Source organism: Protomyctophum parallelum (genome assembly GCF_964188405.1).
Source record: "Protomyctophum parallelum genome assembly, chromosome: 15".
In the NCBI taxonomy this organism is placed as follows: domain Eukaryota; kingdom Metazoa; phylum Chordata; class Actinopteri; order Myctophiformes; family Myctophidae; genus Protomyctophum; species Protomyctophum parallelum.
The window spans coordinates 34,016,380-34,030,075 of record NC_139710.1 but is presented as its reverse complement, the minus strand read 5'-3'; the positions used below and the strand labels follow the sequence as shown (position 1 = coordinate 34,030,075).

The 13,696-nt window shown below is 46.2% G+C and overlaps 1 protein-coding gene across 1 annotated transcript in view; it reads right to left on the bottom strand.

The window, feature by feature from the left end:
- Positions 1–13,696, bottom strand: part of nos1 (nitric oxide synthase 1 (neuronal)) — a gene marked incomplete at both ends in the record, with an annotated part of 52,121 nt that overhangs the window by 10,549 nt on the left and 27,876 nt on the right. The window contains 11 exons of the mRNA XM_083783444.1: positions 183–376; positions 1,366–1,444; positions 2,093–2,234; positions 2,985–3,159; positions 4,222–4,329; positions 5,338–5,396; positions 6,123–6,227; positions 10,316–10,460; positions 11,864–11,949; positions 12,104–12,298; positions 13,482–13,583. Of these exons, the coding sequence (XP_083639570.1) occupies positions 183–376; positions 1,366–1,444; positions 2,093–2,234; positions 2,985–3,159; positions 4,222–4,329; positions 5,338–5,396; positions 6,123–6,227; positions 10,316–10,460; positions 11,864–11,949; positions 12,104–12,298; positions 13,482–13,583 (1,390 nt within the window). The remainder of the gene's footprint in view (positions 1–182; positions 377–1,365; positions 1,445–2,092; positions 2,235–2,984; positions 3,160–4,221; positions 4,330–5,337; positions 5,397–6,122; positions 6,228–10,315; positions 10,461–11,863; positions 11,950–12,103; positions 12,299–13,481; positions 13,584–13,696) is intronic.

Sequence of the window (13,696 nt, the reverse complement as noted above, 5' to 3'; positions counted from 1 at the left end):
AACCGTTTGGGAAGCACTGCTTTACACCATGCAGTGCTACACAGACCCACCCAAGGCAGTGCTAAACAGACCCACCCAAGGCAGTGTTCCAGTGCTAAACAAACAGACCCACCCAAGGCAGTGTTCCAGTGCTAAACAAACAGACCCTCCCAAGGCAGTGTTCCAGTGCTAAACAGACCCACCCAAGGCAGTGTTCCTTTCCTCCAGGGCCTCCAGCTGGAAGATCTGCTCCATGGGCGGACCGTCCTCCAGCTTCTTCACGAGAGCCGTCACCAAGTCCTCGTCGTTGCTGGCGAAGATGCCCAGATGGTCGCCGGGCAGGTACGTCAGGCCCACGTGGTTGTTTGTGTGGAGTCGAACGAACACAGTGGTACGACTGTGAAAGAGTACAGAGGGGGTGAATGGCTAAGTATACATCCTAATGAACACAGTGGTACGACTGTGAAAGAGGACAGAGGGGTGACTGACTATAAGGATACATCCTAACGAACACAGTGGTACGACTGTGAAAGAGGACAGAGGGGTGACTGGCTATAAGGATACATCCTAACGAACACAGTGGTACGACTGTGAAAGAGGACAGAGGGGTGACTGGCTATAAGGATACATCCTAACGAACACAGTGGTACGACTGTGAAAGAGGACAGAGGGGTGACTGGCTATAAGGATACATCCTAACGAACACAGTGGTACGACTGTGAAAGAGGACAGAGGGGTGACTGGCTATAAGGATACATCCTAACGAACACAGTGGTACGACTGTGAAAGAGGACAGAGGGGGTGTGACTGGCTAAGCAGGATACATCCTAACCTATCTTCGGTTTCAGGTGCCACAAAGTCCTTCTAATAGTAAATGTTCTTCTTTTGTTTTGTCTCTACTATTACTTGAAATGATTGTACATTGAATGCTGTATCCTTTTACTATTGCATGATGTGTGTCATGTACCCATTGTCTCTTGTGTACACATACATACAGGAACACATATTGTACACACTCACACGAAAAACACAAAAGATTACTCATTCCTAAAACACTCACTCATACACTCACATTGTTGTGTTTAATTTTTTTAACTAAGGGACTGCAATGGAAATAAACCGTCGGCTTTCTTGCATTTATCCTTTTGATAGTGGCGTATAACTATGTGCATTTTTCTGTAGATGTAAACATTGTCCATAAACACATATCAATGAGGCCGCACCACTTTCAGTCCCTTCCAGATTGCTACAAAAGTGCTTTTTGATGAACAATTAATGTCACAATGATGAACAAACACTTTGCTGTTTAGCTTAAGCAACTACTTTTTCTTATTTTCACACGACCATGAAAATGTTAAATCCCACTCCCGTGGTAAATAAACTTACTCAGATTTAGCACTTTGCAAATTTAGAGATTCGACCATCTTGGCACCGTACACCTTCTTCTTGTGAATGCTGTACAATGCTGTTGGTGGGTCACATTCACAGTTAACACATTAAACCATATTATAAACATTATAAAGCCTTATAAACCTCAAGATTTCTTTGCCTGAAAAATCTAGTGATCAATGGTGTACAGTGCAGGGACGTGCACACATAGACATCAAAGGGGGCTTCATTCTGCCCCCTGCCCTTTTTTTACCCGTCTGTAAAACAACTGCCCCTCTCCAGAACCACGAATGTAGCATTTACTACATGGTGAGAGAAAAGCAAATACCTCTCTTTTCCATGCCAGCATTCAGGAGAATAGCTTTTTTTTTTCTCCGAAGTCTCCTGAACTTGAACACGGTATTGTAAGTTGAACAAATTTGTTTAGAAATCCATGTCGTTACACTTGCATCTCCACTAGCTAAAGAGTGCTGTGTTGCGCCCCCGAAAATAGCAGATCTACAAGCTCACAACGTGTCGCTTGTAGATCTGCTATTTTCGCTATTTTTGCCCCCCTCTTATGGGATTTCAGCCCCTGCCCCTCTAACACCCTATGCACGTCCCTGGTTTTGTCATCACATGGACCAGTGGGGCCTCTGTGACGTTGTATAAGATGCTATATCTAAGTACCTTCTGTGAGGACCGGGGCCTCTGTGACGTTGTATAAGATGCTATATCTAAGTACCTTCTGTGAGGATCGGGGCCGGTCCCTCGGTGACGTTGGTCAGGCGGAACTTGTTCTTGGCCCAGCTGCGGTCGTTGACGATCAGGGCGTTGTTGGCCTGGTCCATGTTCACGTCCGCGATGCAGAACACCTCACAGGCCGCCTTCATGACACGCAACACAATGTACGCCATGGATAAATGACCAGTACTTAGTTTAGACTAGTCATTGGTTAGACATGGGTTAAGGTTAGGTTTAGGTGTGCTTCCCCGTGGGAGGTTAGGTTTAGGGTAGCCTGGGCACCATTTCATTTAGGGTATATGATCCTGTCGGGAGCGGATGATATCGTTATACGTCATGTTGTAGTATTGTTTTGTAGTCGACAGGCAGGAACAACAGGCGGCAACTTCCTTTTCCCTTTCTCAATAAAAGCTACAGGCTATACGAGAGCTTTTATTGAGGGAAAAGGAAGGAACCTTCCTTTTCCCTCAATAAAGATGCTGCCTGTTGTTCCTGCCTGTCGACTACAAAACAATACTACAACATGACGTAACGATATCATCCGCTCCCGACAGGATCATACAGACTTTTGAAACAGAGACCAGGCTTTCCTCCGAGGTGGTGGAAAGCCTGGTGAGGCGAGGTTATGTTTAGGGGGAGGGTTTGATATAGGTTGTAGTTGTAGGACTAATGACTGCTCTAACCAATGACTAGTCTAGTCTTGAAATGAAATTGGTTGAGAATCACTGCTAGAACCGTAAACAAGAATCTTCTCTTACGGGGGTCCCTGGCATATCTCTTCAAATGGGGTGGGGGGGGGGGGTCTGCGGGCTAATATATACGTGTCAATTTGGGGGTCCTTGACATGAAACAGTTTGAGAAGCACTGGTGTGTGAGGCACCGACCGCACCGACCTTAAAAACGTTCTTGGCCCAGGTTCTGAAGGACTCCTCCTGGCCACACAGCTCGTCGCCCTCTCCCATGCGGAAGATGCGCTCGCCCCCCAGCTCCTCAAACAGGGTGTCGATGGCGTGGGCAAAGGCACAGAAGTGTGGGTAGGCCCTAGAGCCAAGGCCAAACGCTGAGTACCTGTACAGAGGAAGAGAGAGTAGAAGTGTGGGTAGGCCCTAGAGCCAAGGCCAAACGCTGAGTACCTGTAGAGAGGAAGAGAGAGTAGAAGTGTGGGTAGGCCCTATAGAGCCAAGGCCAAACGCTGAGTACCTGTAGAGAGGAAGAGAGATTAGAAGTGTGGGTAGGCCCTATAGAGCCAAGGCCAAACGCTGAGTACCTGCACAGAGGAAGAGAGAGTAGAAGTGTGGGTAGGCCCTATAGAGCCAAGGCCAAACGCTGAGTACCTGCACAGAGGAAGAGAGAGTGAGGATGTGCGTTACAAAAAAAGATAGAGAAAGCGACCCAGCGCTTGCAGCATGTCTGATGCCACTATACACAGTTGAAGACTTTCGAGAGCAACGCTGCCATGTCCATCTTCTCTTTGCTGAGCAGGGTCCCCCAGGGGCCCCCAGTGCCCCCCAGGGCTCTGTACTAGATCCCTTATTTTTTCTCCCCATACCCACACCAAATCTCTTCAGAAAAACCAGTCGATCTACAAAGCAAACACAGAATGTTTGGCCCAGAATAGGGAAGCTAGAGTTCATGTGGCTAAGCCTCGCCAGACACTGTCCTATAATGGCAGTTGCATAAACAAGGCAAAGATTTCTTGACCGAGTGCATTACTCATACCCACACAGCCTTTAAAGGAGGATTCAGTGATTTGGGTGATTTTTGAAAACCCTCCGGTCCGCACCGGTAACAAGATGTCCACACACACACACTCTACAGTGGGGGGGGGGGGGGGGGAGTGCAACAGGGCAACAGCATGTGCACCAAGGCCCGCCCCCACTCGATCATGATTGGAGGAAGGCCCCTCTCATCCTGATTGGATGAAGGCTTTCTCACCCGCCACCAAAACCGAAACTGACTCCTTATATGGTCAGCAGACTCTATAGTAGGGGGGAATGGATTATCAACAAAAAAAAAAAAAGGAAAAAAGGTGATATTTGAATTAAGTGAAATCACTGAATATACCTTTAAAGGTAGTTGAATACAGCAAAACAGCGAACCTATGACCTATCGAGGTTCATGCATGATTACCTGACATTGGAGAAGGGTCCGGTACTTCCAAACATACCCGCGTCCTCGCTGGAGTCCTTCCGAGCGTCCGAGTGGGAGGAGACGCTGTTGAAACGCACCTTGTAGGACCTGTAGGGGGAGACAGAGAGGCCGAGAGAGACGCCGTTATACTTAAGGACTGAAGTGGAAGCTTAGAGTATATATGAATAGAGCACCCAGAGGAAACCCTGAGGCAAAATGGACATAGTGGCCGAATTTGTCATTGCAGCTCGAGCCAGTGCTGCTCCGTTGACTATCATTGCGCACGTTCATGTGTTTGATTCCATGACACGTGAACGTATGTTTCATACGTGAACGCGCACAAACGGCACAATGATAGTCAACGGCAGAGCGTTCATGTGTTTGAGGCAAATCCATCCCAGAATGCACTCTGTTCCTACCAGGAAGGAGGAGTGAAATCGCCTCATGCGCTTTTGAGCAACTTAATGCAAGTGGATGGGAGGAGAACTCGGGTGTCTTCTCTATTCATATATACTCTATGAGTGGAAGCTGGACGCTCCACATGGTTCAAGGTTCAATGTTCAAGGTTAGCTTTATTGTCCCTTGCGGGAAATTGGTCTGCAGCCAGATCATAGTAAAAATACACACAACAACAACGTTCAATACAAGACTAAGAACAGGGCACTAGAGACAGAGGGCTGTATTTTGCGTGTCTTAAGTACCAGGTCTTATTCCCTAACTTGAGTAAACTAAAGACCTGGAGGCGTGATCAATGCCATTTGGCTATTCTGAGAGGCCAAAGAGCATTGATCACGCCTCCAGGTCTTTAGTTTACTCAAGTTAGGGAATAAGACCTGGTACTTAAGACACGCAAAATACAGCCCAGAGAATTCATGACATACAGTAGTAGAAAAGTCAGCAAAAGTGCATTAGTGGGCAGTATATGTGCAAAGGGGCGAGAATAAAGTGCTATATCGGCTGTTCAGCAGTTTGAATAGCAGCCGGGACAAAGGACAGTTTGAACCGATTAGTCTTTGTGGCGGGCACCCTCAGCCGACGACCTGAGGGCAACAGTTCAAACTCATGCCCCCGCCCACTGCCCACTAAATGGCACTCTGCCCACGCCGTTAGACTCACTTCACTTCTTCTGGGTCAAGGGTTGGGTGGCGAAGCTCCATTAAGCCAGCTCCAAATTTCTACAAAGAGGCAAAACGACAGGTTGTTTTTGACGGCATAATAAACATGTTATACTTTACTAACATGCTTATTAACAGGTCTGACTGTACAGGTACAGTATTATGCTAAAAGGATAACACAAAATATCACTGAACCACAAAGGAAACTTGAATACTTCAGTTAAGCACTGGAGTAGCTTGCTTTTAAAAATGTATTGTAAATGTAAATGTAAGTACTAAATTATTAACTACAAATTTCTTTTTTAATATCAATTCATTGCTGTATTTAAATGTTTTAAACTTTAAAAAACGAATTACAACCAAATAAAAAACAATAGTGGAAAATAGCTGATCTGAAAGCTCGCAATGCATTGTTGTGCGCTGCAGGCTTGTAGATTGAACTTGTGATTCATTCATAATGTTCCTTTTCCGTTCCGAGAATTGGAATTGAGTCCAAACATTATTCACAATATAGTCGTCTTTGAAATAATAGTGAAGTATCCAAAAAAGTACAGTATACTACAGATACTAATTACAGTACTCAAGTAAATATATACTATTCCATCACTGCGCACGCACACGCACACGCACACGCACACACACACACACACACACACACACACACACGCACACGCACACACACACGCACACGCACGCGCACGCGCACGCGCACGCGCACGCACACGCACACGCACACGCACACGCACACACACACACACACACACACACACGCGCACACGCCCCTACCTCTCCATTTTCGGGAGGATCTCCGTTGCCAAAGGTACTGGTCACCACCAGCACCAATGTCTCATGCTCCAGGTGCACCACGTCATACTCCTCCATGGACATTACCTGCAGACAACACAAGAAGAGGAAAGCTCTTGAGGGCTCAGTGTTGAGTCCTGCCTCAGGGCGGACCCGAGGTAGAAGAAAGCTGTCGTTCCCTGATGTCATCGCAATAGAGCGTCGCAGTCCCACCCCCTTTCAGAACGACGAGTGGCCCAGGAAATGAATCGCAATGCATTTTTCCAATAGGCTTTTCTTAAAGTATTTATTTAAAGACGGTTACGCCGCGGACAAAGCCAACTCGGATCGTGACAAATCATGACAATGAACACAATGTTTTGGGCCGATCAAATCATTTATAAGAAGAAAAACAAAACAAATAGTGTTGTCTCCTGCCTTTATTTCTTCTTTCTAATGATTTCATCTGCCCCAAAATATTGTGTTCATTGTCATGATTTATCACGATCCGAGTTGGCTTTGTCCGCGGCGTAACGTCTTTAAATAAATACTTTAAGAAAAGCCTATGGGCAAAATGCATTGCGATTCATTTCCTGAGGGACTGCGACGCTCTATTCAGTATTTTAGCTGTGACGTGAGCGCCCCCTCCTGAGATACTTCCGGGTCCTACTTTTGTGTCGCTTTTGTGTCCCCATGGAGTTATACTGTGACGCTCCGTCGGACTAAATCTGAGACGAAAACAACCACGAAAGTCTAATTTTACCGCTTTCCTCGCAACAACAAAGCTGCGCTGCTCTCCCAAATCTGACAGTGACAGGCCGTCTGCCCCACATGGAATACTATCGCCATTTTATTTTATTGTGTCAAATAAATCCTCATAATGCAAACTAGATTCAACATACTCAAGCCTGCACACATTCTAAATATACCCCAGAAATATTTTACCGATCAAATGGACTGTTGCCACCTTCAATAATAATGATAATAATAGTCTTTATTGTCTCCACATCATATATTTTTGTTGTCATGGACACTTGTACAAAACATTAATAATTCCACTCGAGTTGGAAGCATTAAGACCCATTTTAACCCTCAATGGCTTCCTTTCTGAAAAATAACGTCACTGTAAAAAGATTCACGCGTTTAGATATTCAATTTACAATGAGATGCGGACGGGAGCTGGTGCCACTTGGACCCGGACGTAACGTAGCACTACAAAATGACGTCGGACTTAAATACTGAATAGGGACACATGCTTCAGTAAGCAGGAACTGGGGATGGCAAAATAGCAGATCTACAAGCTCGCTGCGACTGCGTTGTGGGCTTGTAGATCTGCTATCTTCAGCAAGTGTACAAACATTGCATATAATTAATTAGCGCTCAGCAACATAATGACGACGTGCCACACAATCACTGTGAAGAGACACCTAATCCTCAGCCCCGTGACGAGCAGACATCGCCCCAGGCCTTCTCAACCCATCTGCCCCTGAACCAGGCCTTCTCATCTGCCCCTGAACCAGGCCTTCTTATCTGCCCCTGAACCAGGCCTTCTCATCTGCCCCTGAACCAGGCCTTCTCATCTGCCCCTGAACCAGGCCCTCTCATCTGCCCCTGAACCAGGCCTTCTCATCTGCCCCTGAACCAGGCCTTCTTATCTGCCCCTGAACCAGGCCTTCTCATCTGCCCCTGAACCAGGCCTTCTTATCTGCCCCTGAACCAGGCCTTCTCATCTGCCCCTGAACCAGGCCTTCTCATCTGCACCTGAACCAGGCCTTCTCATCTGCCCCTGAACCAGGCCTTCTCATCTGCACCTGAACCAGGCCTTCTTATCTGCCCCTGAACCAGGCCTTCTCATCTGCCCCTGAACCAGGCCTTCTCATCTGCACCTGAACCAGGCCTTCTCATCTGCCCCTGAACCAGGCCTTCTCATCTGCACCTGAACCAGGCCTTTTCAACCCATCTGCCCCTGAACCAGGCCTTCTCATCTGCCCATGAACCAGGCCTTCTTATCTGCCCCTGAACCAGGCCCTCTCATCTGCCCCTGAACCAGGCCCTCTCATCTGTCCCTGAACCAGGCCCTCTCATCTGCCCCTGAACCAGGCCTTCTCAACTCATCTGCCCCTGAACCAGGCCCTCTCATCTGCCCCTGAACCAGGCCTTCTCATCTGCCCCTGAACCAGGCCTTCTCATCTGCCCCTGAACCAGGCCTTCTCAACTCATCTGCCCCTGAACCAGGCCCTCTCATCTGCCCCTGAACCAGGCCCTCTCATCTGCCCCTGAACCAGGCCCTCTCATCTGCCCCTGAACCAGGCCCTCTCATCTGCCCCTGAACCAGGCCCTCTCATCTGCCCCTGAACCAGGCCTTCTCATCTGCCCCTGAACCAGGCCTTCTCATCTGCCCCTGAACCAGGCCTTCTCATCTGCCCCTGAACCAGGCCTTCTCATCTGCCCCTGGGCCACACACACACGTGCATACTCATGCATGCATGCATGCATGCAGCGCAGTCGCTTGTTGTATGATTGATCACAAGCAAAATGTCCTAGAACCAAAACGCTACATGATTGAGAGAGCAACTCATGTTGTTATTCTTTAAATTGGCAAAAAAAAAAAAGTCATGGGCAAAGTCATTTTCAGATCTTGTCCTAATCTTGGCTGGATGAATTTCAATTCCGACCCCCCACACTTTGATGCATGTGAGCAGAAGAAAATGTGACAAAAGACAAAGGGCTCCATTTTTGTCACCACTAAACCCCTTATCCCTGAACCAGTCTACAACAGAGTTGGGGTCCGTTACTCATAAAAGTAAGGCACTACATATTGCATATTACTTTTGAAAAAAGTAATGCCTTACATTACTTTATTACTCCCTGGAGAAAGTAACTAGTTACATTACTCGTTACATTACTTTTGCGTTACTCCATAAAATCGCATGTCGCATTGTCACATAATTTACCACTTAACAAATCTTTATAATCCTAATAAGGAGGACATACACAACATCTTTCTTTATGCTCTTTACCAGGTTGTGGAGGAATAAAACAAAATGGGCCTTTCCAAAACGGTCTAGTGCAGTGGTTCTCTTGACCTTGTAAAACTTTTTCTATGCAAACTTCTAATCAATTCTTCAATCAATCAAATCAAATATATTCAAATAAAAATAATGAGACTGAGAGAAATCAGTAGCCTATATGTTCACAGTGCTTTAGGATCCCTTTCTTTATGATGTGGAGTTCCCTGCTCCATGCTCATTAAATGTAGTTTTTCATGTCGGCATATTTGGTTTATTCATCTCTGAACTAACTAGTGATTGTGACTCTGAGAGCACATACATTCTACAACAAACAAGACCCTCCCAGCTGGCAGTGTTGCCAGGTTTTGGAAGAGAAACAAGCAGCCATGTCTATGAAAACAAGCCCAAAAGAAGCCTGACTAAGCTATTATAAAACAAGCCCAAAGTCGCTTATAATAAGCGGACATGGCAACACCCCAACTGCTCCGTCTCTGTGACAGTGGGAGACTGGCTCGCTGTGAGCAGTGCTTCTGTGGAGAATTTAATACCGAAACGACGTAAATTTGACATGTTCTAGTCCGCGACTCCAGCGCACCATTACTGTTCATGTTCAACTCATCTCCGTTGTGTGCATTAGTCCAAAGCAACACTGCTGAAAGCAGCCACATGACGCAATTAAGTAACGAGTAACTGCAGCACTAAAGCGACCAGTAACTGTAGTGTGATTATCAATTTTGGAGGAGTAGTGTCGTTATATTACTCGCTACCGACCAAAGTAGTGTCGTTACAGTAACGAGATTTTCCGTTACTCGTTACACCCAACTCTGGTCTACAAGCTCACAACGTGTCAATGTAGATTGGCTAGTTGAATTATTCAAAAATGTTTTTCAAAATAGTAAAAAAAAAAGGCAAAGAAGTTTAGGGATAAGGGGTTTAGACGAAAATGGTAACTTAGTAACTTGCTTCCTCTCTGCCCTTGAATCGTTCTACTTGGCTGGAATGTTCTAGACTAAATGAAAGCCTGGGTATCGAGGCTATGTTCTGGGCCATGTCGGATTCAGGACCAGGTCTGGGTTCCGGGGCCGGGCCCAAGAGCCGACTGCTCCCCTTCCCGTCAGACATCAGCACAAATAATAATAGGCAAAACTACATGATTCATCTCTCTGGAGTATTCTAATGGTATACCTTTGCGTCAAAGGCGTGATTGAAGATTTGACAGAGGGTCTTGGCGTATTCTTGGGACTTTCCCGTCTCTGTGGCGTACAATATGGAGGCTTTGACTCTCTTGGCCATCGCTTTACCCATTAACTTAGCTGAGAACTTCACCGCTCTGCACAGGAGGAGAGAGCGAGAGAGAGAGAGAGAGAGAGAGAGAGAGAGAGAGAGAGAGAGAGAGAGAGAGAGAGACAGAGAGAGAGAGAGAGAGAGAGAGAGAGAGAGAGAGAGAGAGAGAGAGAGAGAGAGAGAGAGAGAGAGACAGAGAGACAGAGAGACAGAGAGACAGAGAGACAGAGAGAGAGGTGGGGGAAGTATATAATGAACATATAGAAATAGATTAAAGTCAAGTCATTTGTATTTATATAGCACAAAATTACAACAAATATTGTCATGATATGGCACTTAAATTGGCCTAAACCAGGGGTATTCATTATATTATAATATGCTTACATGTTTAGTTTATTTGATCATCCTTATGGGTGTACAAAACATGATACTGGTATTCAAAATACCCGTGGGTTCAGTGGTCATGTGACTCATTTCAGACATGCTGCAGATCATGTCAGAAGCAGCGGATGGATGGGTATTGTGATTACTCAGCTTGTCACGTCCTGGAGGCAATTACATTAATATCATAGAACCAACATGCCCACACACGCACCCACATGCACGCGCACATAGACAGACACACGCATGCACCCACATGCACGCGCTCGTAGACACTAGACACGCGCATGCACCCACATGCACGCGCACGTTGACAGACGCGTGCATACAAGGAGCTGACACAGTTCTGATTGCGCCCTAAGGGGTTGATTGGGTGAATTACACCGTCGAGTACACGACTAGGTTAAAAGGACAATTGCCTTGTTTAGCTCAGCATTAGCATTTTTGTATAATTGCATAATTGCGACATGCAAAATTATTTTGTGTAATTTTGTGTGTGATTAACGTCGTATCTCGACCATGTATTGCTCTTCTATTGAGAAATGTTGATGCTGTGGTAGCATAAGGCCCACTATTGGTTGACAAGTGGAACTGGGGTGCATACTTAGTTTAGGCTAGTCATTGGTTAGACATTGGTTAAGGTTAGGTTTAGGTGTGCTTCCCCGTGGGAGGTTAGGGTTAGGTTGAGGGTTTGAGATAGGTTGTAGTTGTAGGACTAATGACTGGTCTAACTAAATGACTAGTCCAAACCAAAAACTGTCTAAACTAAGCACTGCACCCGTGGAACTGTTGAAGGTCAACATTCTATTTATCCACTGAATAAGTAGGCCTAGGTGTGCTCTATTAGTGGCACAGATTTCAGCACTTGTGCAGTTGACCCCAACGTTTGTTATTCCGGTTATGTTTGATGAAGGAAATGGCTTTTCATGGTATTCACATCATGATGTAACACCTCCTCTCTTCCGTTGGCAAATCAACACAAATCAAACTTTGCATCCCATATTCCCACATATACTCTTTTATAGTTCCTCCCCCCCCCCAAGGCTTATCAAAAGAGTGCACTCTTACTTGGCCAGCTTCTTAAATCCAATGGTTCTCTTTTTGGTGGGTGTTCCGTTCACTGCCTTGAACACAAAGCCTTTCCAGGCGTCTGGCTGTGTCAGATAAGGAGAAAAAAAGGCACAGAGACACACCGGTGTGAAGCTTATAAGAATATAAGGTATAACATCGATCCCTCATTGATGACTACACGTATATAACTGCCCGCTTGCGTTCCCTGGCCACGTGACCTTGCAGGTATATCCTCACCTGGTACTCGAAGGAGGGCGTGAGGTGGTAGTTTATCATCTCCTGGCCGAACACCGGCGTGACGCTCCCCGACATGGGGGGCACGATCCAGGCCCAGTCTCCGGGACAGCCTCCCCGAAGCTTGTGCTCGTTGTCCATGTGCTTCATGAAGGACTCTGTCGCCGAGTGGTGGTCTACGATGGTCACTTTGGCATTCTGGAGGCCGAGGGCAGCAAGGGAGGGATGTCACGTATGAGTGTTAATCCATTCTGACTGCTGAGATCAGTTTAAAAAAAATGTCTTCTACATCCTGACAGTTTTCTGAAAAAGCTATGTTTCTATGTCAGTCGGACTCGTTCTTTGATTTTTCAAAAATAGCAGACCTACAAGCTCGTAGCGCGCCACTCGGTGGCGCGCTACGAGCTTGTAGATCTGCTATTTTTCAATAGCTAAAGCATAACGTAATGCTAACACCAAAAGGGGTTTTTACCCAAAATGGGTTAAACTGCCAGAGAGCTCTCAGCTGCATGAGTCATCATGAGAGATTATTACATCTGCCAACGTTAGTTACAGTATGCAATGCATGCCACTACTCGCACTATATAGGATAACTATACAATAAAGCGTGTGTGTGTGTGTGTATATGTGCTGCTAACACTTGTATACTTCCACTTGTGAACTTATAAGCGGTTATAATAAGTGCACTAGCTGGATTAACCCCGACATCAACCAGCCGCTGAACTGCATTTGTACTACATGTGTTGCACCATGCAGCGGAATCAGGCGATGTTATGTTGACCAAAGTCATAAATGATGCGCGTAGCCTGTGAGCAAAGTTCAGGCAGAGACTCTGGAGTGGGTTTACGTGCCTCCTAGTCCTCTGTGTATTATATAACTGTTAACGGGGGGGGGGGGGGGGGCTTTTTATCACCGTGCTACTGAAATGGCTGTCTTCTAATAATGTTGAGCAGGGAGTAATATGTACAGTAGCAGCCAGACACCTGCATGTACATTATCAATGCTACAAATAGAGCACCGAAGTCTGGCGTCAGTATCCCATAGGGGATCTTCACTCATGTGGATATGAAGAATCAACAGACTGCGAGAAAACACTATTGTTGCTGCTGCCGCATTAGTTACATTTTCGCTAGAAACAGACCAAATATGTATCAAATATGACTTGATATCATTTATCAACGTGTACACCACGTTGATAAATGAGGGCCATACTCTCTCCCCATGCCTTCGGCCTGGTGGAGACAAAAAATAATCTACTGCACATTTTCATTCACTAGAATTCAGGTGACATTTATATGGATCCTTTGTTTCCAGCACATCAGATCAGCGTGAATTCATAATGATCTCATCAGTGGAACGTGGTGGAGCTCGTCATGCACACCTGGAAGCTGTAGAGCACGGCGATGTTGATCTCCACCAGAGCCGTGTCCTTCCACAGAGAGGAGATCTTCCTGATGTCCAGGCCCATCTTCATGGCCACTTTCTGCACGGCAAGGAGGGAAGGAAGGAAGGCAGGACAGCATGCGTTCATTACAGGCGTAGTATGACACAGTATGCATTATTCTGAGGGCTTGTTTCTTTGCATGAGGGCCTTTG